This window comes from Leucopleurus acutus (assembly GCF_964270905.1).
Source record: "Leucopleurus acutus genome assembly, chromosome: 10".
Lineage (NCBI taxonomy): Eukaryota > Metazoa > Chordata > Mammalia > Artiodactyla > Delphinidae > Leucopleurus > Leucopleurus acutus.
The window spans coordinates 76,017,636-76,045,182 of record NC_139153.1 but is presented as its reverse complement, the minus strand read 5'-3'; the positions used below and the strand labels follow the sequence as shown (position 1 = coordinate 76,045,182).

General features: G+C 39.6%; 1 protein-coding gene across 5 annotated transcripts in view; it reads right to left on the bottom strand.

Moving 5' to 3' along the window:
• Window positions 1–288: 288 nt before the first annotated feature.
• SLC25A27 (solute carrier family 25 member 27) overlaps window positions 289–27,547 on the bottom strand; it is a 29,477-nt gene continuing 2,218 nt past the window's right edge. The window contains exons 2-10 of one of the 5 annotated variants that reach the window (XM_082848723.1): window positions 26,731–26,922; window positions 24,862–24,946; window positions 21,296–21,418; window positions 18,972–19,084; window positions 15,287–15,371; window positions 10,786–10,878; window positions 10,076–10,178; window positions 8,142–8,175; window positions 289–4,681 (exon numbers count right to left, since the gene is read on the bottom strand). In XM_082848723.1, coding sequence (XP_082704849.1) covers window positions 8,146–8,175; window positions 10,076–10,178; window positions 10,786–10,878; window positions 15,287–15,371; window positions 18,972–19,084; window positions 21,296–21,418; window positions 24,862–24,946; window positions 26,731–26,922 — 824 coding nt within the window. In that variant the 3' untranslated portion in view covers window positions 289–4,681; window positions 8,142–8,145. Of the gene's footprint in view, window positions 4,682–4,707; window positions 4,949–8,141; window positions 8,176–10,075; window positions 10,179–10,785; window positions 10,879–15,286; window positions 15,372–18,971; window positions 19,085–21,295; window positions 21,419–24,861; window positions 24,947–26,730; window positions 26,923–27,547 lie in introns of those variants that run through there. The other 4 variants (XM_082848725.1, XM_082848724.1, XM_082848726.1 and 1 more) reach the window with 4 other exon arrangements.

Here is a 27,547-nt window from a genome sequence, read left to right as displayed (position 1 = left end):
AAGGAGAACTGGGTTAATAGGGAGTACCCATAAAATAAAATTTATAGCGACAAGGTATAGGTGTTCTTTTTGCTAATGTATTTCAAGTCTGACATTCTAAATTAAGGTACTTTCTATTTCGATTCTGAAAAGTAAAGATTAACATTTAAAAATCATCTCTAAAATTTGTTTTTATCATTTTAACTCAAAAACACACCAGGACAAAACCACACTAGGACAAAACAAAACCCTTCACAACTCATTAGGCATTTTAAAACATTTATTTTAAAAATCAGAATGATGCACTATATTTACTCACATATATTCCTGTTTGTTACCAGTTATTTTCAGCAAACAGACATCTTTAAGCATCTTCATCTGCTTTTATCAAACCTTCAAAGTGGATCCTGCTGCTGTTGACAATCACAGCAGCCTGTTGGGGGTAAAGTACGGGGAGAGAAAAATAATCACATATTCCTCAGGATTCATAAATAATAAAACACTCGAGTGGGTAAAATGTACATACAAATAGTGATATAATTTTCATATACACTCTAAAATGAATAATATAAACTCATCACATATTTATTAACTGTTAATTGACTAACCAAATATTTTGTATGATTTAAAACTATCAAATTCTAGATTTTTGTAGAATAGCTATTAAACTGATGAATACTTATTTAAAATTATAATAATTACATATGTTTAAAGACACAGGTCTTTTGAAAATGCAGTTAAGCACTGCACATGGTAAAGAATCTCTTGAAATTGAGTGTTACTGACCCGACACAATTATTCTGAAGGTAAGAGGAAAACAACATATGGCTTAATCACGGGTGCATAGTTTCTTTTTCTTTCCACCCCTAAAAATCTCTGAATTCAACAAATACCTTCTAATTGACTTCTGTGTGAAGTTTCAAAGAGAAACAGAGATGTATTGCGTGACCCTTGCTTGCGAGAGTTCATTTGTGTAGGGAGGCAGACACACATCCATGCAGACAGACAGACATCCACAGAAGAAGCAATGGGAGCATGGAGGTGTTGGAGATGTTCAAGTCTTCAGAGATCATTCTAGATGCTAAAGTAGGACATCCCCAGTGAAGGTGAAGATGAATGGTGGTAGTGACGGGAGGAGAGCTCGGCGGACAGCACAGAATGAACACTGCCTGGGAAGCAGCCACGTAAAGAGCATCTCCAGAGAACTAAGTGGGGCAATGAGTTTGCAAGGTGGTAAGGTGCAGGTACCGAGTAATACGCAAAGCTTAGAAAAATGGGTTGAAGCCAGGTTGAGAGGGTCTTGTATATAGTGTCAAAGATTTTAATTTTTCTTGTGTGTGTGAAGGAGTAATTGAAGGTGAAAGGCAGGGTGACGTGTCCAGGGTTGCCTGAAGGAAGAGAACTCTGCTACTAGGTGAAGGAAGGATTTCCAGCCACATAAAAAGTTTGTATTCTGCTGTAAGGCCTGAATAAAACTTTCCTCATCCTAAAACTCAAGAAATTCATTAAATCCAGGAAACAACAAATCCCAATAATTTTTTTCAATCCTATATTTTTTTCACATGACATTCGTATAATGGCTCTCTTCAAGTACATGCAAGTTACGATTCTAGAGTTCAGTCACTTCATCTTATAAAGAAATGGACATCAAGAGAAGAGAAGTGAAGGGACTTGATCATAGTTATACTACTTTATCAGGAGGAGAACCCAAAATAGGATAAAGGTCTTGAGAATCCATGTTCAGCCTTTCCTCCACATTACCTGGCATTCAATAATAATATATATTTGTTTGGTTATCATTTTTAAAGAGGTCTGATTTAATTGGGGAGAAGAGAATCAAATATTTTCACCTTCAATGTTTTTAACCACCAAGTATTAAACATTTTTCCAGTGGAGGTCCTGAGGGAATCTGTTTTCATTAACAGAAAAGGACATGTATAACTATTTCAATTGTACATAAGTGGTTATACTTAAAAATTTGAAGATGACAGAAAAGTAATTTTTTTTTACACTTAAAACCTCCCTGAATTTGTTTCCTTCCTTTTTTTCTTGGCAAAGTGAAAGAAATTTCAGACTAGTCTTATGATAGGTACAGATCTTAAAATAATGAAGCCAAAATTAATTGATTCACATCATATGTAACTTTTGTTGAGTACCTAATAGCAAAGAAATGCTACTAATGAGAGTAGAGATTTATATAAAAACAAGACATAGTCCTACCTCTAGTGGCTTATAATTAAATAGGATTTGGAGCACTTGATAAAGACACATTATTCTTCACTAAAAGTGAATTTAAGAAATGTTATCTCTTTATTTAGATAGATATGCTAATTCACTTATACATATAAAAAACAAAGGACTGTATATAATTAAAAATAAGAACATGTATATTTTTCAGTGAGAAAAAAAAATCATTTGTGAAGAGAAAAAATGGGGAAGCTAAGCAAAGGAAGCTCAGAGGTTAAGTATTATCAATACTGAGCTGAAGATAAATACCACCAACAGTTGTATTATAAGAAAGTGGGCTGAAATGGCTGTCTTTCAGTATGGACACAAAATTACTGAAATTTTATTTCTTTTTACTTACTGTGGGTTATTTTGGAGAGGAACAAGATGATTTCAAGTTGGTAAAATAAAGCAAAGTTCCAAGATACATTAATGAAAATGATTTCACTGGAAAAGTATAACTGTGATAGGATATGTGTGTTGGATCTAAGGATTTGGTCAGATTCTGGAGGGTCTCTATGTTTTAGCTAAAGTATGGTGACTCCATTCTAAAATGTACGCTAAAGGCAATTCAAATTCATTTAAAATGTCTAAGACAAGAAATGCCATAAAGAAAAAATCTGTTTTTGGAAGATTCAGTAGCACTGGGCTGGGATGTTGTGAAGATAACATAAGGCATTCACTTGGTACCTAATCAGGGTACAATAACTGTCAGTTGTAATAATAAGTAAGAGATCTGTATCTTTATCCTGGCTCTGCTACTAAGTAAGTTATGAGCATGAACAACTCTACTTCTCTAGGCCTCAGTTTCCTGACTTAGACAATGGAAGAATTAAACCAGACCATCCTAAGGAGTCATTTCCAGTTAAAAAAAACCAATTATTCGTGTTGAATCCAGACACCAAGGAATAGTCTCACTATGTATGCAATGTTTTTACCTCAAGCCCCTCAAAGAATAAAGCTAAATAAAGTTTTTCAGGGTCCAGTTTGCATATAATTATTTTGATCCAATATTTACTTGATTTAAAAATGTATAAAATACACACAAAAAACAAAGTTTCCTAAAGCGGTTCTAATACAGAACACTTGAGAACCTAAGTACATAATATTATTTTAAATATATTTAACAACTCAATTCATACAGACTGACAAATGCAATGGAAAAGTAGACCACCGAAAGATTTTAAGAGATTAAACTTCACATTCTGTAAATTCTACAAAAACAGTAAACCACTGCATATTAGTACATCACATTAAAATATATTTTAAAGCATACTTCCCCTCTTAAATGGCAGTGATTATACATCAGTGCAACCACAGGGTACTTGTAAACTTTTTTCTGTTCCACATCATTCATGCCCATGATAAATCCTGTTTGGTCAGCTCCACGGTCTTTCTTGGGTCTGAGCTTTTGGGGTTTTCCTATTTTGACAGTTACAGCCTCTACCCATAACTGTAGCCATCCATCCAGAAATGTCTGAGGTTGCGGGGAACAGGTGGTATAGAGGTGAATCTGAAGAAATCTCTCACCTTTCTAAGAAAAGGGATGTGATTTAGTGATTGGAGACAAAACTGTACACCATAAGCAGTTTATACTTATCACTTTTTAGGCAGGAGGCTTTGTCAAATTGAATAAGACTCAGGCTAGAGACAGCTTTAGTGTGATTTCTGAGTTCTCTCTCTCTAGGACCCTAAGCGTTAGGGAAGGGGAGATTAAGAAAGGATTTATGTCGACTGACTTCATCTTAGCTTTGCTGTTAACGTGCCACTGAGAGGCTGATGATAACAGATGTTTCTTTATTAAAAGGACCTGTCCACTCGAGCTTTAATCAAATAAACTGCGTTTTTCATATATTGAGATTCTTGAGAGCTAGTGACAAATTCAAGCTGGAATGGGATATGTCACAAAGCAAAGACTCTTTTCTGTTTTCATCAAGATGTGGTCGGTGGCTGTCAGGAAGTCCTTAGCCTGTGTGCTGGAGAGCTAACCAGTGAACACAGATCAACTAACGACAGGGCACTGACGGAAAACGGCTTCTTCCCTTGAGATCCAAACATCATCTCAACTTGATTTTTTTTCATCCTCCTGGCAAGAAAAGGTACATCAACTTCCCTCAACACTAGGGAAATCTCAAAATGTTTATTCATTCACCTCCCTTTAATTTAAAGTATGCACACTTTAACGGCAACAGAAAAGTGAATTATCAAATTTCAGTCGTAAATACTGACACGACAGGTTAAATACGTTCCGTGGTCATTATGTACGTATGTATTTTTCCACATTACTGTTGTGTGCTTCAGGTCTAAGATGCTGTCTCCCTTCTGGCATTTCCTCCTCTAAGCAAGCTCTTCAGCATAGAATAGCATCTCGAAGGTCGAATCTTCTTGCTCAAGGTAAGTGGTCGGGATTTGACTCTTCCTTAGAAAACACTGGGCTGGGTCTCATTGGGAGGCCTTGTGTGATCCAATCAGATTGCTTTTGAACAAAAAGAGGAGTCAAAGAGAACTTGGGTTTCCAGATAAAAATAAAGTGCTGCCCCCTATAAATCACAGTCTCTGTGGAGTAAGGTGTCTTCCTAAAGAGGTAGAAATAATAGGGGGTGTATGTTGCAGATGCCCGCATTTCAATGATAATGAACACTGTATCTTTAAGGGCTGCATCTTTAAGGGCTTAAAATGGACTGACTCCACTCATCTCTCTGATTTTTTCATAAGTAAGCCAGAACACCAGTGACCAAGGGGTCTGAAAGATTAATCAAAGAAGTTAGTGCATATTTCAAAGCAATTATAAATCTTCTACACATATGCATACACATCTTTGAATGATGAACTCATTTTGAATCCACTTAGGCTGAAAACAAGTATTTTGGTATTTCACCTTTGTAGAGCACCTTATAATTTACAAAGCATTTTCATGTCTTATTTCTCACAGATTTCTCTGAACCATTTACAATGGAAAGGAAAGGTACTGGTATCCCTATTTTACAGATGAGGACACTAAGACTTAGCAATCAGATGCCTGTTAGCACGTTGTGGAGCTAGACCACGGGCTTCTGGCTTCCATTCCAGGGTTCCTTTTACTGACTGTTACTGGATAAAAGGCTAGGGCTCAGCGTGCCTGAATTCTAGGCTGGGCTCCTTGCCTCTACGTGTAGTTTACATATGGAGCATGACAAGGGGGCACTTAAGAACTTGAAAGTGAAGATGAAAGATTATCCTTTGAGAGTTAGGTCATAAAAACAACACCTGGTGTATCACCTAATAAATATAAAAATTCACATTAAATGGAGAAAAGGGCTTTTAACTCAGAAAGAACTGACTATGAAGGTGTAACTGTGCCAAAAGGAATTATAAGGGAATGAGGATTATTCAATAACAGAAGATAAAAACGCTAAAGACACAGAGGGAAAATCACCGAGGAAACACTGGAAGCAGCCACCGGAGAAAGTGTGTCTCGGATCCAGTTCTCATCTGGTTTGGTTGATAGGTTATGGGTAGTATTGATCAGAGAGGAACTCTGGTCACATTAGAGTGGAGAAATAAGCTTAAGCAATTAGAATGTAAAATGTATTTGGTTAGAAAGTTTGTAAAGCGATATTTATGTCATTCGTGTTTGGAAATATTGAGCAAGTTATACTGGCAGACTGCGAATGTAATAGTGGATTTAGGAGAAGACATCTTAGTGAAATGTACGAAGACACAGACAAAATAAAGAAGTTGTGACGAAACCACAGTCTTGTGACAATAAAAATGAAGTGAGCCAAGGATATGACTGCAATTGGATCTAGAAGCAGAGGTCTTAGTTAAGAATGGACTAGGCAATCATTCCTACTTGCTCTGGTAATCAGACTTCTTCATAGCACCCAAACTATATGCAAATGAAATAAATATTCATCAGGGATTGAGCAAAGCGAGGTCGTATTTTCTCTAACTAGTGGAAGGAACTGGGATTGGGTTTAGCTGGGTTTTGAAGAGGAGTTAGAGGAAGATCATATAGCCAAGTAGCACGCATAGTATATAAACGGGATATACTGAGACTCTTCGTAGACGCGCGTGTGGCCAGGACATGCTTTTACTTGTTTTTTCCTCACTGGCATAGTTGTACCACCGAAAATAATCCAAGTGTATGTGAACCCATGTTGTCGTAACTGCTGGAAAAAAAAAGTTTTTCTCCATTCCTATTACTGTGGGGCTCAACACATAAGTGCTCTTGGGTGTATCTTTTTCAATATTAAGTTCACAAATAAGCTCTTCCTGTTACTGTTCTGTGTTCAGCAAGCAACCTTCTGAGTATAACTTGGCTCCCATATAGCTTGAAGTTAGCTGTCCAGAGGACTTCAGCATCTGGATCACTGGCCAAGTGTATTTCTCAGTGTGGCTGAGCCAATGTTGTGGTCCAGTCATCGGTTTCAACGAGCTGGGCTGAAGGGTATCTGTATGTGCAAGGCCAGCTTACTCGGAAGTGCTCAGGAGTTAGGCTTCTAAGCTCAGGGTTCTGCACTGTGATAGATCAAGGCAGTGCCACCCTGGTCATCTTTGGTGCTAATCCAGCCTGTCTCTGGTAACATTTCTCCATCACCACGACCTGTCTCTTTTCTTTTAAAACTTCTATAATGAGCTGTAGGATCTTGAGAAATTCAGTATACTGTCTTAGTTAGGAGCATGGGTTTAGTTAGAGTTGAACAAACTTGCAGTTAATTCCCAGCTCAGCCATATACTAGCTACATGAACTTGAGCGAGTTTCTTATATACCCTGAGCCATGTTTTTCTAATCTGAAAAAGGAGGATAACCCCACCTATTCTACTAGGTTCTTGTAAGACTTAAAAAAATAATTAATGTGTGCAAAGAGCTTAGCACAGAGCTTGTCATATATTAAGCACTCGTTTTTGGGGTCATTTATACTTCGTGAGTCTCATGTATAAAGAGAATGGGTCAGATCAGCTGGTCTCAGCGCTCCTTTGTACGTGATATTCTCCGTGTCCCTCACTTCTCCTGACCGATTTTGTTTCTCATCAGTGGTCTCACCCGTCCTCATAGTCTCTCACACTAGAAACATCAAAGTCCCATTTCCTTCTCTCTCTCCCTCCCTTTCTCCATCTGATCATTTACTAAGTCTTGTGGAGTCAAGCACAAATGTTCCTGGAATCCATCTCCTCTCCATTTCTACAATCACCTCCTGGCTAGACCACTGCCGAAACGCCCTTTCTTGCGTTCTAGCTTTCAGTGTAGCTTTGACATTGCTGCCACAGTAGTCTTGTCCCCAAGCAAATCTTAGCACATGGCTTCCATGTTCAAACAGATGCTTGCTACCTGCAGAGTTTCACCTAAACTATTGAACTTGCCCCCCAAGATCTTTCTCAGCCTGGTCCCTAAGTGCTCCTCTAGCGTTCCCTCCCACCACCTGCCCGCTGAGGACCTACTGTCCAGCCGCACGGAATTTTCTGCAGTTCACCAGACATATCGGGACCATACATGACTTGGTGCCCCTGCTCATGTGGCCCCCTCATGCTTTTCTTGACCTACTGATCAAGAAAACACCTACTGATCCTTCAAAGCTCAGATCAAATATCACCTCTGGGAAGCCTTCTGGGACTTCCCAAAGAGTTCAAGCCATTTTACTCCACTACCTGCGTTCTCCTCTTTTGTTCACAGCACTGGTAGCCTCTTTAGTAAGACCATGTCCTCTGGAGTCAAGACTGCCTGGGTTTGAGTCCCTGCCTCCACAGTTGCTAACCACCCGGACCGGTCAAGTTATTCAGACACTTTGCGCTATTGTTTCCTCCTCTATAGAAGAGAGAGATGATAGTAACCTACTAAATAGATAGTTGGGAGAATTCAGTGAGTTAATCTGAGAGCACGGTTAGCATAGCACTGGCCATATACCAAGTGATTTAGTAATATTAGCTTCATAGTTTCTGTAATTTTAACTACTTACGTGTCTATCTTCTCCCATCACATTGTACGCTCCTCTAGCGCAAAAAAAAAAAAAAAAATAAACATCTTATTTCTTGGTGTTACCAGCACTTGTAATAGTGCCTGGTTCATGCAGGCCAAGTCAATATCTTCCTTTCCATTAAATAGCCACAGATTTGAGATAGCTTCAAGGTACAATCAAGACAATCAAAATTGTATTTCACAACTTAGGTATGCTTTTGTATCAGATATTGCCAAGGGCTTTGGCTATTAATTGCATGTTAATAGATAGATACCTACTACCCTTGGTGATGTCATTTATCCCCAAAGCTTCAGTTATTATCTGTGTGTAGACGGTGCTCAAATCTCAATCTCCATCCTCATGATTCTAAGATCCAGGCCAATATGTTAAGCTAGTCATCTAGACGTCTCTTCTTAGATGACCTATGAGTATCCCAAACTTACCATATCCAAACTAAACTTGTCATTCTACCACAAAATCTTCTTCCCTGCAAATGGTCCCCATTTTAGGAAATTATGTCACTGTTTGCTCAGGGCAGGAATCTGGGAATGAAGCCCGACTTCTCCTCGCCTTCTCCAACCATTTCCCCATCCAGTCACGTTCTGTTTTAGCTCCTTTCTCAGTATTTTAAAATTCTATCTTCTTCTGTCCCCGCTGCTATATTCCAGTCCAAGTTATCATTATCTGTCATCTGTCACTACTCCTGGTCTTTCCTCAACCCACATGGCAGCCAGAGTGGTCTTGCTACAAGTGCACACGTCATCAAGCCAATGCCCTTCACTCTCATGGGTCCTGTGGCCCTTCCTGACCTGGCCCCTGCCTGTCTCTGGCCTCACCCTGTGCTGCTCTCCTCCACGTCTCCGTGCCTTGGACAGCTGGGTTTTCTTCAGTTCTTTGAACGTGTCATATTCTTTGTCCACTCCATCTAGTTCCTCCATCTAGAATGTTCTTTTCTGCCCTTTTGACCTGGCAAAGTCCTACTCATTCTTCACATCTCAATTCAGAAGTCCATTCTCCAAGGAGGTTTTCTTAATCTCCCAGGCTAGGCTGTCCTTACTTGCTACATATATTCTGATAGCATCAGGGATCCCCACCCCATGCCCCCGACTCTTCCACTCATTGCTGCTGGTTTCTTACTCAGTGTTTGTCCTGACCTAGACTGGAAGCTCCTGACCTAGACTGGAAGCTCCAGCACTGGAGCAGGGGCTGAGAGACTCTTAGGTTCATCCCAAAGCCAGGCATTGAGTACAGGGCTTTGCATGGAGTAGGTGCTCAGTTAATATTATTATATCATATTGTGTAAAGTATTGATTGTTTGAATTTCTAAACCCATAACTCATCCATTCTTTCAAATATGTTCAAACTTACCAAATACTTGAGTACCTTGTTTTTATTATATTTGTTATGTTACTTCCATAAGTCTATCTAATTCTACATCTTAGTTCACTTCAATAAAAAATAGCATCTAGACCAAATAAAAATTATATAATGTTTTCTTCCTAAGCAGAGCTTTGTGGTGATAAGTATTAATGGGTAATGCAACATTTATCATCAAAGTAACTAATTTTGTTTGAAACAGTAACATTTTGATAGGAATGGTCTCTAGTAATGAAATCTGTATACCTGTCTCAAAGTATAATATTTTGGCTAAATAGCAAAAGGCTTTACGTTTCAGAACAATCTATCCACTGGCTTTCTAACAACATAGTATCAACCTATTCATTTCTGATGTAACTGAATTATTTTACCTTAATCTACCAAGGGACTTGGAGGTAAAAGAAAATGAAAGATGTAGAAAAGAAAGAAAGAACCATGACTGGGGGCAGAACCATGCCAAAAGCCAGAAGAGAAAAGGATAATATTTAGAAAGGAAAAGTGATTTAAGAATCAATATAAAGAAAACAAAAACAAAGGCAGGAAAAACCTAACTTTACCATTCGCAGCCAGGAGGGTAAAAAGCCTTTATAGAGACTCATGAATCCTTCTCCTTGAACAGCCTGAATCAAGCAGTCAGTTGATGATTTATACAGAAGGCCCCTAAAAAGGAAAGAAGACAATTTTGTTAAATTTCTTATGTGTAAATAGATGTATAAATAGAATGTTTAAATGGTCTAAGAAAAGTTACTTAACTATTTTCTGCTAGCTTAGAAAAAATAATATTGGTGGTTCTTTATATAGAGAGCACCTCTTTTGGGTTTAAAGATATTTTCAAGGTTGAGTTTCCTGATTCACCCCATCCTTGGTCTGATAACTTAGAATTCACTCCACCTGATCTCTTCCAGAGAGAACATACTGTTTTATATCAGGTCAAATTACCCATGTTACCTCTAAGTCATAAGCTTCTGAAGGAAGTGCTCTGGAAATTCTCAGCAGAGTATATTTTCAAAAACCCTTTGAAAACAACAAGGTCATAATAAACACCTTGTGTCTAAATAACACGATGGGTAAATTAGCTTATTTCCCCAAAGGCACAGTACTTTTCCATCAGACACAAAGCAGGTAACTGCATAAAAACAACTTCCTGGTTGAACACATGTAAACACAAAAATACATTTCCATCAAGAATAAATACAGGGAAGGGTCTTTAAAGAACAATATTATTACAGACATTCAGATCCATGGATACTGAAGACTTTCTGTCTACCTTCCTTGTTTATCTCGCGGTTGGTTCATTATTCGGCTTTTGATGACATCAGCGGGTGTTCCCAGAATAGAAGCTACCAGTCCAGAACATAAACTATAGATACAAATAAATGAAATCGAAAGATAATATGTAGCAGTTTCTAAATTTTAAGGAAAGGGGATTTGATATTTAGAAAGAATGGAATAATAAATCTAGTACTATAATATTCTTCGTAATAATGCTGTTTTAGCTTAAAATCAATGATAAATTAATTCATTAAAAAGGTAGAAAAAAAGAAGAATCTCCAGTCAACAAATATACATTGAACATCTGCTGTAGGCAGGCACTCTTGTAGGCAGTAAACAGGACAGATAAGATCCTGTCCTCAAGGCACTTACTTGGGAGAGGCAGAGGAGAAATGAATAATTTCAGGTGTGGTTAGTGCTATGAAAAAAATAAAATGAGATCATGTGATAGGGAGTAACTGGGTGACAGGCAGTCATGGAAAGGCTCGTGGGTGACGGCAGGTCTCGACATAGATGCTTCCTTCTCACCAGCTAGATGAGAGACTAAAGAAGCAGGCAGAGAAGGCTAATTTAAGGAGTTTGATTTATTCTCGATGCGAAGGGAAGTCACTGAAAGGATCGTAAGTGGGGGAATCACATAATTTGGTTCATAATTACCCCCTCTTGAGAAAGGCTTCTGGTCAGTTACTCAAGACAGACAAAATGGATGTGGCCAACCCACTACAGAGTAAATCAAGATTCTGTAAATGAGTGACTGAACAGTTCAGAGACCACCACCAGTTCATTATGAGTGTGGGCATGAGCGAGGCAATACAGGAGCATTATCGACATCCCATAACCCGAGGACCCATTAACTGCTGTAAACTTCTCCAGGAGAAACACAGATGACGAGAAGGGGGGTGGCTATCCTGAATCACAGGAAATGGGAGGCCCAGGACCCAGGAGGTGGCAGCTAAGTCCACAGACTGGGATCAGGGGGGTCAGACTGGGCTAATGGAAAGCTAGAAAGAAAAACTGTACAAAACTTTTATGTCCTTTTGGAACATCAAGTACCTCCCAGAGATAAGGATCCCTGAGTTCCATGCCAAGCAAGGCCTCTGAAGTGTCTGAAGGCTCTGTGGCAGGGCGGCTGAAGCTGCATTAGGAATCGTCACACTCTATTACCCTAAACTGCCGCAGCAGGAAGTCCCCAAGCTCTTTATGACTCTTGCAGCTCAGAACTGATTGTTCAAAGTAGAAACTCACTTTAGGAATTCTTGAATTCAAGAGAAGGAGCCCATATGACCTATTTCCATCTTCCAGCAAATGACCCGACCGTGCATGTAACTTTTCTTGGGCCTTTGTCCACATGACAGGCATTGCCTATGTGGAAAGAACTTACTGTTTCACCATATATATCCCAGGAGGTGTAGACTGCTGCTCTTTTAACATTCTTTCCTATTTGTTCAGATACTTTGCAAGTCCAAGTTTAATATCATTTATTTTAATATACCTTCACGTTTTTACATAGAAATGTCTCAACACAAAATTCACCTACGTTCTAAAACTTAGGTCTACTAGAAACAGCATACAAGATCAATCAAGAGGTGAGGAAGAACAAAGAAACAGGATAGAAAAAGGTACACAATTTCCCCCTCTTGGCTCAAAAGATTGGAGGGAAACACTACATTTTTACTCGTCCATTTCCTTCAGAGAGGCTGGGTGGCAGCTCTCTTCACACATAAGAGCCAAGAGTAGAAACGACTTCTACCAGAGTGTTAATATTATTAATAAATTCTATTTTTAAAATGTAGGTAGCCCTCATTAATTAGTAGTCACTAACGAATTAATTTACTATTAAAGGATTTATTTTTACCTGTATAATAACCACATCAAGAACGCCCTTTGGCAACTGTCGCCCCATGTGGCACACAGAGACCTTAGGGGCAGCTGCCAGTGGTCTGCCTCATCCCCTTCTTATCAAATTGTTTTGAGGAGGTAGTGTGATCTGGCTAGGCTCCTTTAAAAAAAAAAATATTGAAAGAGAGCAAACAGTATATTAAGGAGGCCTCAGGTAAGATGGTCAAAGTAAGAAGAGAGAGGAGTAAAAGGAACGTCAGTTTCATCAAGCTACTCGGCATGAACATTGCTGCTTTTTGCTACTGACCTTTATCACTCCTTGCTAGTAACACCCCAAAGTGAGGCCCAGGACATGGCTAAAGTGATAATGGACCGAGAGTGATTGGTTAAGTCTTCTGTTCTCTCTAGGAGACCAGATGGCCATCTGCAAGGCTAGTTTGTAACAGTCCATCAGCACTGTCAGAATCAGCAATCCTCTTCAGGATCGACTAGATAATCATGCTCATCTGTGATCATCACACAGTGTAAGCTAACCTTTTGCACAGTTTTACCTCTCAGTAGCCTCGTGATTTAAAAAGAGGGAAGAGGGAATTTTTCTGGCTTTTCTGTTCTGTATAATTGCCTGAATTAATTCAACACCCCAGCTTTCTGCTGCATCCCGTAGTAACGTACTTTGCCACCTGCCTCCCCACCTCCCTAAAATCCTAGCCACAGTCTTCTGCTGCTCTTCCCTCGCCCCAGAACTTCATTTTACTTACACTATTGTTTTTAATTGTGGTGAAATATACATAACGTACAATTTACCGTTTTAGCCATTTCTGGGCCCATGGTTCAGTGCTTGCGCCACTTTTACTCCTCTTCTTCGTACCAGATTCCTCTCCCTCAGACGCTGACGGCTCGTATCAATCTCTCGACTGCACGGCTGCAATCCCCTTCGAACCTCCATGATCGCTCATTTTACCCTGTGACACAGCCTGCAGAACTTCCAGATCGCACAGCAGTTTACCTACTTAGCTGTGAGTCTGTGGTTAGCGACTTTCAAGCTGCCTCACGTACCCACAGACTCCCACCAACCCAGTTAAAAACCTGATCCAGTGTGTGGAGCTCAAGAAGGAGCCAAGTACCAGTCACCCCATTTTCTTAAAACCTGACTTAGAGTACAGTAAGACGAAGTTATTTCAGATTAGGGCTGGAACACAGTGATGGGAAATCCTATGTCTTTCCAAAAAAGACAGATCCATTAGGTAGAGTTGGGTCCGTCAGGCAGATTTACACCTGCTGGGAAATTCTTGAATCTTAAGTTAGAAGTGTGGCATTTTGAAGACCATTTGGGTAGAAAGACAATGAAAAAGAAACAAGAGGTAACATCACTGTGGGACTGTTAGAACTGAATATCCTGCTCCGAGAATAGATCATGACACTGAACAGACAAGCCTCTTGAAAGACAAGAGTATCTCTCAAGATGATATGGGTAGAATGATTGACTGGGTAGAAACTGGGGAAGAGTCTCACAAGCAGAGCGAATAGCATGGACAAAGATAGTGAAGGGAAGAATGTAAGGGTGAGTGCAGATATCCTAAGGATGTTTACAGGACAGAGGCCTAAAATCCCCAGTCTTCTCTGTGAAAGAGGTGGCTGGACTACTGGCTACAGAAAATATGGTGTTGCTTGTGAACACACCTGGAGGAAAGTTCGGAATGTGAAAGAAAGCTGAGCAAAGACAGAAAGATTGCCCTAGTGGCACTAAAGATAACACTTACTTTAAAAGAGGAAGAAAAAAAAAAAAAAGAGGAAGAACGAAGAAAAACTACTCTAGGAATATTAAGGTGACCCTGAAATTTGGAACCGTTCATATCTATGTCTATTTGTATGTCTCCAGATATCACTAATTTGGCACTTCTCACATACTTTTGGGGTTGTCTAAATAGCATAAAGGGGTCTAGAATTTGGAAACAGGATCAGAAGCGAAATAGAATCATAAGGACCCTCGACATCTATAAAGTTAACTCACTCTAATGGATAATTTGAACTTGTGTTGCAAAGAATTTAAGCTGTTTCTCTTTCCTAGGATGCTCTTCTTTATCGTGTCTCTGTCCGTCACAAGCCACAGCCCTTCAAAACACTTATCTAATTCTGTCTCCTTCGTAGGCCCTTCTGAGCGGTTATTTTTTCTCTCTGCACCTCCCACCCCAACTCTACAGTAACTAGTTCCTTTCTTTTAGCACTTACTGTACAGTCTTTTTCCACTAGTCTTGTTTTTTCCCCTTGGTACACTCCCTGGGAAGGAGTGTGGTTTACCTTTTGTATCCACTGCAGGGCCTTGCACAGTGCCTTTAACCTAAACGATGCTCAGATATACCCGTTGAATTGAGTTGGAGAATCAGTTATCAGAATCTGACCCTGGGATGGCCCCATCAAGGTGCAAATATTTGGGGAGGTTTAACCTGAAGCATTCTGCAACTCTGCCCCTCCCTTCCCCATTTTAACTGCAATAAACTTTTAAGAAAATTGTTCTTTATAAATGTACTATTGCCTTTCTTTAAGGGTCATATCAGTAGGTTCTCAATCGAAAGAGACAGAAGTTAGAATTTATGCCAAATATGGAAGAAAGGGTGAGATAGGAAAAAATAGAAAGAGACAAACTAAAACAGTCTTACCTTGATAAGCCATGAGTCATGATATTGTCCTCCAGTGGTGTATTCAAAACCAAGTAGTGTTTCACTGTATCGTAAGTGGTTAAATCTGGCAATACATAGAAAAAGAAAGCTTAAATATCATTCATTCAACAATGAATGTCTTTTGTGTCAAGAATGTGCTAAGAATGGGGCAGGAATGTGTAGAAGGATGAAAGATCCCATTCTTGTTCTCAAGCAGAGGAAAGCAGATGGAGGGGGAGGAAAAGAGGAAGAGAGACAGACACCCAATTATATCATTTGAACATCTGAATCCAGCTCTGCTTAAAGTCAGTTCAACTCCTGCACTTTTCAGTGTTGGAGCTGACGAATTCCTTTTTTTAGCCTAAGTTAGGTTGAGTTGAGATTCTGTCACTTTAAACAAAAGGTCCTGGTCATTATTCTACATTAAGTTTTGTATACTTTTTTCCTAATGACAATGAAGAGCTGTTGAAGGGTTTTAAACAGGGGAGGGATAGATCCCAATACTGGAGTTTTGTAAAGATTACATACACCAAAGTACAGAGAAGGGAATTGGAAAGAGGTAAGAATGGGTAGATGCATTTTATCGTTCACCAGATATCTGAGCACCTGCTGTGTGGTAGGCGCTATTCTAGGCTCTGGGGAAAGAGCCGTGGACAAAATGAACAAAATCCCCATTCTCTGTTGGAGGCTGAGACAATAAACAAGTAAGTAAACACATGGCATTTCGGATGGTAGTGACTGCTCTGAAGACAAGGCAAGGAGAGGGGACAGCGAGCGTGTGAGGGTGGGGAAGGTGGTGTATGTGAATTTAAATAGGGTGATCAGGGAAGACCTCGCTATAATATTTGAGCAGATACCTTAAGGAAGCTTGAGAAAGTACACTTTGTAGATACCTATGACAAAGCGTCCCGGGCAGAGCCACAGTGTGTGTTATAGCCCTGAGGCAAAGTCAGCTTTGTATGTTAGAAGAACAGCAAGAACACTAGTTTAACAGGAGCAGAGGCAGCAAGAGTTGGAGAAGGAGATGATTTGAGCAAAGGAGTGACTGACCGGGGCCACGATTTACAAGATCACTCTGGCTGCTCTGTTAAGAGTAGGCTATCGGGAGACAAGGCAGATTAGATATGAGGCTGTCGCGGTTCTTCTGGTAAGAAATGATGGCGGCTTGGATAAGAATGACAGTGGCTTGGATAAGAAATGATGGCGCCTTGGATAAAGGCGTTGTGGAGTGCTGGTCAGAGTTCGGGTGTTTTGAAGACAGAATCAACAGGATCAACAGGGATTGGCCAGCAGATTGAATATGGAGGGAAGGAAAGGAAGCAAAAATGACGGCAAGGTTTTGAGCTTGGACAATTTGAAGGACACAGCTGCCATTTATGGAGGTGGGAAAATGAGAATGGACTAATTTAAATGTTTTAAGGTAAGATGATAGGCCCCAGTGATCCTGATTAGAAGAATTTCAGATGCACAGTGGGACGAAATGGCTGTGGGGTGTATGTGGGGAGACTAGTTAGGAGACATTTGTAGTGGTCCAGTAGGAGGAGATCAATACTACTTGGACAGAGCAGTGGCTCCAGGGATGAAGGGAAGTGGATGAACTTGAGATATGTATGCAAGACAGAACTGGCTGGATTTGGTGACCGGTTGGCTGTAAGGAGCAAGGGAAAGCAAAGAGATCAAAATCAGGCCCAGGTTTCTGGGTTGTTCAACTAAAAAGATGATGATATCATATTTTGAGATTGGGAAGAACAGAGAAGGAAGTGATTTAGTAAATGAGCTTGGTTTGGACACATTCAAAGTGATATATTTAAGATAAGCTGGAACTTGAAAGAGAAATCTGGGCTGCAGTAGATTTTGAAGCAATAAATTGAGAACGACAATCTGAAAGGTTTTCTGAAAACCAAAATATCCACCAATATGATGCAGCAGACATCAACGGACTGAAATAGCAGTATATAAAATAGATTTACTCCCTTTGATGTTTGAGTGATATGTTACTATACCTCTCAAAAATGCTATTTATCAGGTTCTTAGAATCATATAATTTTGGTCTTAGGAGTCTTCCATCCATTGATTCATTCACTAAATGTTTGTTGATTATGTATGAGGGACTGGGGAAATGAAGAAAAATGAAACATAGTCCTTGCCTTCAGGGGGCTCAAAATCTAGAGGAGGAGATAGACACATAGTAGAAAGCAATGAAATGAGGTAAAACCAGTAACAGAGATAAGCACGGGGAACTATGGAAACACATAAAGGGGCATCTAACACACCGTGACCTGGGAGGGGCGGCTGCAGGAGGTCTGGGTAAAGTACACGGGTGGGGAAGACACCTCAGCTACGTATGAAACGATCTGCAGAAGAAAACTAAACAGAAGAAGAGGGATGAGGACAGAGAGTGCAGAGGTGAGGAAGAGTCTGGTGTGTGCGGGCAGTGGAACATTTTAGCTCTTGACTCTGCTTCCCTCTCTGCTCCAGAGTCAATGAATTGCTCAACCCCAGAAGACACAGGTTGGATTATACAGGCCTGCTGTGTCATGTTATGAAATTTCCACTTTATTCTCTGAGTGATAAGAGCCAGTGAAGGGTTTTAAAGATACCAATAACATGTTCAGATCTGTATTTTAGATAAAGCTCGATGGATACTGGGTACAAATTTGAGGGCAGAGGAAGAGACCAGTTAGAGGGCTGTGGCAGTGGTCTAGTTGTGTTTTGATGGTTACTACTGTAAAAACAGTCATTTTAAGGATACTAAGGTAGTAGACATGAGGGGGGAAACTTTCTTTTAATTGAAATATCGTTAATGTATAATGTTATGGTTATTCCAGGTGTACTACATAGTGATCTGACATGTGCATACATTATAAAAAGGTCACCACAATAAGTCTAGTAACCATCCGTCCCCATACAAAGTTATCACAATATTATTGTAATAGTTCCTTATACTGTATATTACATCCCTGTGGCATATTTATTTTATAACTGGAAGTTTGTACCCCTTAATCCCCTTCACCTATTTTGGCCTCCTACCCTCCTCTCCTCTGGCAACCTCCTCTGCATCTATGAGTCTGTTTTCATTTTGTTTTGTTTTGTTTTGTTTTTTAGATTCCACATTGAGATCACATGGTATTTGTCTTTCTCTGTCTGACTTATTTCACTTAGCATAATACTGCGGGGGGGCATTTAAGAAATGTTTAGAAGATAGGAGAAATTAATGACTGAATATGGGAAGCGAGAGATGGGGATGAGTTAAGGAAACATTCAGATTTCCAGCCTGAGGTGCCCAGCTGTACAGAATGGATTATACAGCAAGAGGAGCAGGATTACTGGGGGGAAAGATTTGTAGTCTGCATTTAATGACCATCACATACGGTATATATGCCAGTTTGAATCTGAAAGGAAGGTATGGTGTGGAGTGTAGCCCTTAGAAATGGTTTGGTATTATCTCCTTATCATCACAATTTGCTAGTTTTAGGAAATCCTTTTCATACATCAGCATAGAGTAAAGTGAAGATATTCTAGGGAAAATATTCAATTATGACATTATAACATAAGGGAAGACTGATGCCAGTACATATTATTAAAAATAATAAAATACATATTCTCATTTTCCCCGATGGAGTGCTTATAATTAAAATGATGAAGGTGATTAGGACTTCGCAGAATTCAACGAAGTTTCCATTACCTCCCATATTCACCAGCGCTGCTCTTTGTATATTGGGTACCCAGCCTGCCCAAAGCCCACGTATTCCTCCTTCAGCTAAGATTTTTGCAAATGCGTGATGCACACCACGAAATCTAAAGGAAAATAATGATAAATGTGAAAACTCTATGCGTTCCTGTGTTTGGAATGCAATTGTATAAGCTTTGCCTATAGCTGTTATGATTTAGAGTAAAGTAACATCTTAACTATCTAGAATTGTTAGAAATTAAAGCAATCCATGTAAGTCTAATTTCCAGATAAACTTATTAGTTCTTTAGAAAAAAAGGCCAACTTTTGATTTAAACATTTTTTATGGAGATCTTTATAAACTGTGACATCCTCTTCTCAGATTATCAAACAGATTAAAACTCCTTTCTTGATATTTTACATCATCTGTGCCCATATTAACTATAGGCAGGAATAGTGGTTATCAGACCTCTGAGTTCATTTTACTAGTATTGTGGGAGACCTTCAAATTTTGCAATTTTACCAAATAACATAAAAAAAAATCAATTCTCATATCATCTCATAAAAGAAGTGATATTTTTAGACCAAAAAGGAGGGAGGAAAATTTCATAAGAGTTCTTAAAACTGAATACTTCGGGCTTTATGAAAATTTATTATCTTGCCTTTATTTTGCACATTTTTCTATACACAGATGAAAAATGGTGCTGAACCATGAACCGAATGTGGAAACCTATGATATAAAATAAAAGCCTGGGTTTTATATAGTCAGACATACCTGGTGTCAAATGCCATCTTACTACTTACTAGCTGTGTGGCTTCTACTCAGGCATTAAACTCTCTGAGTCTTACCAAAAAGAAGGACATTCATAATTGCTATTATGCTATATAAGAACTATGCTCGCGAATGAGGTCACATTAACAACTGCACATTTATTGTGCACTTATTAAGCACCAGACTTTTTATATACATAAGATACAAGTTATTCCTGAAAACTCTATGAAGTATGTATTATTATTCAAATTTTCATCTGAAGAAACTGAGGCTTAGGGAGGTTAAGGAACTTGACTAGGGTAACAGAGCTAAAATGTGGCAAAGGCTGGATTTGAATTCCAGATTGTCTGATCCCAAGGTTCATGCTCTTTACAACATTAAATATTTTTTCCTATTATATCAAACCCAAAATGTCCAACATTAGAGACAGAGAAGGAAAAACACTGAGGTGATCGGTTAAAACTCAGACATTGCTGGACCCCAACGGTTCCTTCTCTCCATGTATCAAACCAAGGCAACATTACTTCACCCTGCTACATAGTAATCAGAAGTTGTTACAGGATGACAAAACGGGTCCTGGGATTCTGTAAACTACTTGGTTAAGTCAGTGCGGTACCCTTTTCTCCTCTGCTGTACATGTTACTTATCTCCCTGTTGGGAAGGGGGCCTGGACTGCCACAGCCCAACCCCACTTTCCACTGAGTCAGCTGGAAGAGCAGCAGAGCGGAGGGCAGTGATCGTGGTGAACCTCCAAAGGAGGTCCCCAACCCCCTCTGACCTCTGGCTCAGCGGCACACCCGCAGTGTTCAGAGGATCAAACCCCTTCATACTCAACTCAGGGCATCCTGCACTTTTCCTCTTTCCTGGGAGAGGTCTGTCTATCTATCTGCAAGATTTGCCCCTGTCCCAGGGGAAACTGCCTAAGTGGTATTTTAGTAAATTGTTGAACAAGAGGCCCTTTGAAGAAAGGCAGCCTTTGACAATATAGGGTAGTGCAATAGGAGGATTTTATATCACAACAGCATAATAATAATAAAAACTTGGGAAAAGAGGAGCGAAATTAGGGAAGGAGGAACAATTTGCAAGGTTCACCTTGCTATTTCCCTTCCTTCAGAGAGAAAGGGAAAGAAAGCAAGCTTTCTGGCACCTGGTGAGCCAGGCACTCTGTCAAACCATCTGAGACAGTCCCTTTTAAAGATGAAGAAACGGACTAGAAATGTTAAGTGACTTCCGCAATGCCAAGCCACAGTGGCAGAATCAGAATTCACACCAGGGCAACTGTTAATGATCAGACTCTTTATATCAAGCTGCAGTAGGGGACAAATCTAGCTGCCTTGTCTGGGAAAGCAGCAAAGAGCGACGCATATGTACAATTTGTCTGGTAGAGAACATGTACCCATTGTCAGGCAAAGAAAAGGTCCATCTCACCTCTCCCCTTAGTGAATACCACTTCCAAATTAAGAGTCAGAATTAATGTCTTTACTGAATGTTGGGTTACAAAAATGCATAAGTCATTAGGGAATGTTCAAGGGGGAAAGGAAAGTTACTCATTGGATGGAGAACTTACCGCAGTGGTTTTCCTTCAAGTTTCCTTTTTCCTTCCATTTGCATCTGAACCTTCACTAGGTCAGTTGGGTTGGCTAAAAATTGGCCAACAACACCAGCCATCATCCCTCCAATCACTGATTTCCTAATTATAAAAAGGGATACATTTTTTTAAAGGTTGCTATCAATTTCACAGATTCTGTAGGGAATAATAACATGCTGGTACAGCCCCTGCATAAGAGATTTAAGACACAGTGAAGCAAAGAATAGACCCAGACAAATCACAGAGGTTTGTCTGTTTACTGATGGGAGGGTTCAAGGACCCGGAGGCGTCGAAATTCAAATCTGAAGTGCCAGGGGCCTTTCATGGCCTGAAATTCAAAGGAAGGGCAGTTGCTTCAAAGACATAGTTTAACTACAGTTTAATTCTGACCACAGGAGAATAAAAACAGCATTGATGTAATCAGTTTAACAGACAAAGGCTGGTAGGTCAATTTTTTTTTTTTGCAGTACGTGGGCCTCTCACTGTTGTGGCCTTTCCCGACGCGCAGGCTCAGCAGCCATGGCTCACGGGCCCAGCCGCTCCGCGGCATGTGGGATCTTCCCGGACCGGGGCACGAACCCATGTCCCCTGCATCGGCAGGCGGACTCCCAACCACTGCGCCACCAGGGAAGCCCGGGTAAGTCAAATTTTATGGATTACTATTTTAGTAGTTTTCCAAGGGGAAGGGGTTTTGACAATGCTCCTCTCTTTGAAGAAACTCTTTCTGTCCCTGGACTCTTCCTCGTCCTCACCTCCTGGAGCCAACAGGGAACAAGTCTAGGCTATTGTACTTAAACATGCCCTGAATCCTTCGTCTTCTCCCTACTCCAGCTGCTCCTGTCTCGGGACAAGCCCCAGTCATCTTCTACTGAGATTATGGCAGTGGCCTCTTGCGGGGAGAGGGGTAGCTTCTTTCTTTGTACTCTAAAACAATATTTGAAGAGGTACAAATGAGTACAGAGTAGAAAAGGGTCCCTATCCCCAGTTCCCCTCTTCTGAAGTGATCGCAACGACTAGTTTCTCTTCTACTTTTCTAGAGACAATAACAATGCGTTCACTGAATGCATTACATCAGGCACTGTTTCAAGCACTTTTAAAAATATCATTTAATTCTCAGAGAGACTCTATGACATTAGTACCACTGTTATTTCCTCTTTACGGGTGAGGAGACTGAGGCACAATGCAGTTAAATGACAGCTCACACAGTGAGGAGTACAGCCAAGATGTAACCCCCAGGCAGTCTGAGTACACAGTCCACAGTCTTAACCACTAAGTTACAACTGACGGCTTGTGCACACGAGCGCGTATATATAAAGTATCTTTTTTAAAAGTACAAATGCAGGGCTTGCCTGGTGGCACAGTGGTTGAGAGTCCGCCTGCCGATGCAGGGGACGCGGGTTCGTGCCCCGGTCCGGGAAGATCCCACATGCCACAGAGTGGCTGGGCCCGTGAGCCATGGCCGCTGAGCCTGCGCGTCCGGAGCCTGTGCTCCACAGCGGGAGAGGCCACAACAGTGAGAGGCCCGCGGACCGCAAAAAACAAACAAACAAACAAAACAAAAGTACAAATGCAGAATGCCAGGTTGTATACTGTTCTGCTCTTAAAGGTTATCTCTGTCAATTCATATAGAGCTGCCTCATTTAAAAAACAGTTTCATAGCATTCCATTTTATGACCAGTCCATAATTTATATAAGCAGCTAACTCTTCACTAAGAAATGTGAACATTTATATGACATTTGATTGATCCTGCCAAGTTCCTTTTCACAGTACTTGTATCAATTCACGCTCCCACCAATCACCTATGAGCATGATTGTTTCTCCTCACAGCGATGGGTGTAGTATGTTACCACTGGTTTTTCTCTTTTCGAATCCCATAACCACACCTCCTGTGTGATTGTTACATGATTCTACTTATTTAGGCATCTGTGTCTATTACCGTGAGTCTAGTCAGGGACTATGTCGGAGGACCATGCCTTTTTCATCACTATATCCTCGGTACTAAGTATAGGACTGACACAGCATAATCACTCAGTAAAGACCCAGTGACTGAGTGAATTGTTCTGACTGGGTCAGAGGACACGGAGGCAATCCACCCTGAGAGCTGGCTTCGGTGACATGTTTCCTTTGAACTCCTTACCTAACCCTTTCACATCTGGAAGAAATTACAGAATGCAAGAACTTCTTCATTCCTTCTCCAACTCTGGGAAAGCAACTAGTATAGCTTAGAACATTACAATTTTTCAAAAACAGCACCAAGAGATTTTGCCTGGGAGATGAAATTCTACTTATTGCCCTTTACTTATAGTTGTGGCTTGGATTTTTTTTTTTCAGCCCAAAAAAGATATTATAGGCATCTTTATATGTTCTTCATATAAAATCCATTCTTCAAATAGCTGTGTTATGTCTCCCTGTATAAATGTCTCATAACTTATTTGACTACTTCCAAATTGCTAGTTATTTAAATTAAAAAATTTTGCTATTATCAACACTGCTACAGTCCATATCTTTGTGTGCATGTGTGTGTGTGTGAGACTCTATGCATAGGTACAAATATTTCTGAGTGATTCTAATCATAAAGGAGGAGTTGCTAGGTCAAAGGACTACACATTTAAAAATTTTAACAGGTAAACTTTATGCTCCAAAAAGGTTATAGTAACTTACATTCCCATTAACAGTTTAATGGCTAAAAGTGCTTATAATTAATTTCCCTGATTACTGGTGAGGTTTTTTACATTTTTACATGTAAATGTAAACATTTTTACATGTTTAATGAACACTTACATTCCTTCTTCTGTGAGTTGCCTGTTGATATCCTTTCTTGATTTTTCCTTTTATGTTCTTTATGTATTTTTTATTCATCTACTGGAGTTCTGTGTATTTTACTTGTATTAACTTATTTTTCTCTGTTTCTCTTTTAAATGTTATAAGTGATAGGCACTTAACATTCATCATCTCATCTAATCTTACAAAAACAAAATCCTGGTCGTAGGTATTAACTTCCAGAGCAGAGAAAACTGAAGATAAAAAAGGTGAAGTAGTTTGCCCAGGCTACATGGAAATAGAGCAGGAATATGCGCCCATGTCTGTTTGACTCTAAAGCTTAGGGTTTCTCAGGAGAAAGAGGAATAAAAGAAGGTGCTCCATAAGAATTCTTTTAATATTAAAATATTAAATAATATATACATAATTTTATATAGGTATATACATGTATGTTTGTATACAATATGCAGTAAATGTTCAATTATTTGGATTTATATTGTAATTATTTATTATTTTAAGCCTATACCTTGAGGCAATTTTGGTACAAACGCACAATTTTATACAAATCTAATGGACAAACAGTAAAATCTTCCGGGCACTAGTATATTTCCTTTTTCTTTTTTAATTGAAGTATAGTTGATGTACAACATTAAATAATTTACAGGTGTACAATATAGTGATTCATAATTTTTAAAGGTTAGGCTCCATTTATAGTTATTATAAAATATTGGCTATATTCCCTCTGTTGTACAATACAGTATATTATTTTCAAAACAAAACTTACCAAAGGGGATAATGCTTATCTTCACTTTTGCCAAACACAACTTCACGGAGATGTTCGTAAGTGACCATTCGACCTCCAGAGTACACTGTGCAAGACAGAGCATTGAAAGGGTGAATCTGGCCCTGTGTTTAACAAAATAAGAGGATGCTTTGACATGGCCTGGTCAACATCTCTAGCTGTGTCTTTCTCTGACACGCCCTAGGCTTCGGACACCTGGTCTTGATGGTTCTCCAAATGGGCATGCCTTTTAAAACCTCAGGCCTTCTCCTGTGTTATCTGATCTTTCTTGAATGGCTTCTCCCTTTCCTGACTTGCTAACTCCTCCTATTCTTTCAATACTCAACTCAGAGAACATGTTTTCCAAAAAGTGCCCTCTGACCTGGCCTCCAGTGTTCTAGGCTGTCATTGCACCTGCCATGCTTCTCTGATCCCCCAGAACTATCCAGGCATGTGTCTAATACGGCATTTATCATCTTGATTAGAAATTAACTTGATTTTCTTGTTCATCTTTCCATCAGACCATGAGCCTTTCAAGGCAGGTTTTGTGTCTTTTCATTATACTATATGCCCTAGTACAGAGCTTGGTACACAGCAGGCATTTTCACTCAATAAACATGCACAACTTCACTGGATAATTTATTATGTTAAGGTAATTTTTCAGTCAAGTGTCAAACATATGAAATGAATCTTAACTGTGAAACCACAGATGGTGGTCAACAAAATACAAATGAAAAGAAGTAAAACTCAAGACGATAATGGGAAGCAAGGAGAAACTATCAAAAAAAAAAAGAATAAAAAAGAAAAATTGTGAAAATCAGTACATGGTACTCATATAGAGAGCTTTTCTTGATATCTGAAGAAGTTTAATGAAGTATTTTAAGATATTCAAAAACATACAAAGCACCAAAACAATAACAGTCTAATCACACTTCTGGACAGTTCTTGGTGAATACACCCTAACCTGCTCATCTGGAGAACTGAAGCTTTAAAAACACAGAGCTGGTAAACATTAGTACTGGGCATTTTTCTGATCAAGGGTCCCTACGTATTTGAGGAATGATTATGATTAGAGAAGAAAAACGCCATACCCGTCCTATCTCCTTTTGAAGGCAAGTTTATTCTCCTGTCCACAAGCTGCAAACTCAGCAACTCCTATCTATGTGAGTGCCCCTTTGGAAGCAGAGCAGAAAAGTGTTCTCATTGGCAGCAGTGTAATTTCAACTACTTTCCTTTCAGAGTGACAAAGGACCCACATAGGTAGCCTGGGAACTGGGGAAAAAATCACCTGTGTTGCATTTACTCTATTGCCAAGGTTGGATTAGACAGTCATCCCTGTTCACTTTCAGATCAACCTGGCCTCTGACACATGGGACAGAGACTGGTGAGGCATTGCACTCAAATATAGTTTAATTTTCAAAGAATGTAAAAAAAATATTTTTAATTTTGTGTTTAAAGTTCCCCAAGTGGAAAAAAGATCAACTATTCATCTTTTTCTTTCTTAAACTTAAATAAAAAACATTTTTATTAGGAAGATTTTCAAGCATACAGAAGAGTAGAGAAAAATAATACAATTCCCTATATATCTATCACGGAGATTTATCAATTGCTAACATTTTCACCATATTTGCTTCTTTTTTTTTTTTTGCTTAATTATTTTCAATTACATTAGAGACATCATGACAGTTCATCCCTAAATACTTCTGTATGCATTTCTAAAACCCTAAGGCTATAATTCCTTAATAACCTTATATTCATTTATCATATTAGCAGAAGAAAACTAGCTGGCTTTTGAACACAGCTCAACAGGAAAGCAGAGGAGACAAACACAGAACTCGTGACAAACTCACCAGCTAGAATCAAGATAAATACCTATGTGTCTGTAAATGGCAGGTGTCACTCCTTGCCAGAGCTTTAGAAAGCCTTCCTCTTGGACAATCCCCAGGGCCGTGCGCACCATGCCCCTATAGGGAGCAGACTCTCTTGCACCGTCTCCCAACCGAGCAAGGGCAGCTTCTCCTTGTATTTGGAGTCGAGTTTTTGTGAGATCGAGGGGAAAGGTTGCTAACAACAACAACAAAAACAAAACGAGGGGGAAACCCATAACATTCAGAGAAACAAACAAAATTTAAAAAAAAAAAACAGGACCCATAGTCAGCACAAGATGGGTGATTCTCAAATTTCAGAATACATCAGAATCAGCCAGGGAGGTTGTTAAAAATTACACATTTCCTAGCCCCACGCCTGTGGAGTCTCAATAGGTTGATGGGGTTTAGACATCAGTTGATTCTTATACACTCCCAAATTTGAGAATCACTGTCCCAGAGCAGCCCCAGAGCACCAGAAAGAAAACAAAAAGTGACAAGCCCTTGGGTTCTTTTTCAGTCAGAAATTTCAGTCCAAAACCTACTTTAGTCCTTAATGTTTGCCTTCCAATGTGAATAATTTCCAGTATCCATTGCCTGTGATGTGCCCTGGACTGCAACCATGATTAAGAGCCAATGTGACTTTTAGAATACTGTACAACCATGATTAAGAGCCAATGTGACTTTTAGAATACTGTACTACTTATGACAGGTTCTTAATAAATGCCAGATGAAGCTGAATTCTGTCATTTCGTGGGTGATGTTTGCATGTAGATGAATCACTGACCTGATGTCTGAGAAAGAGAAGATGCAACATAGGGTTT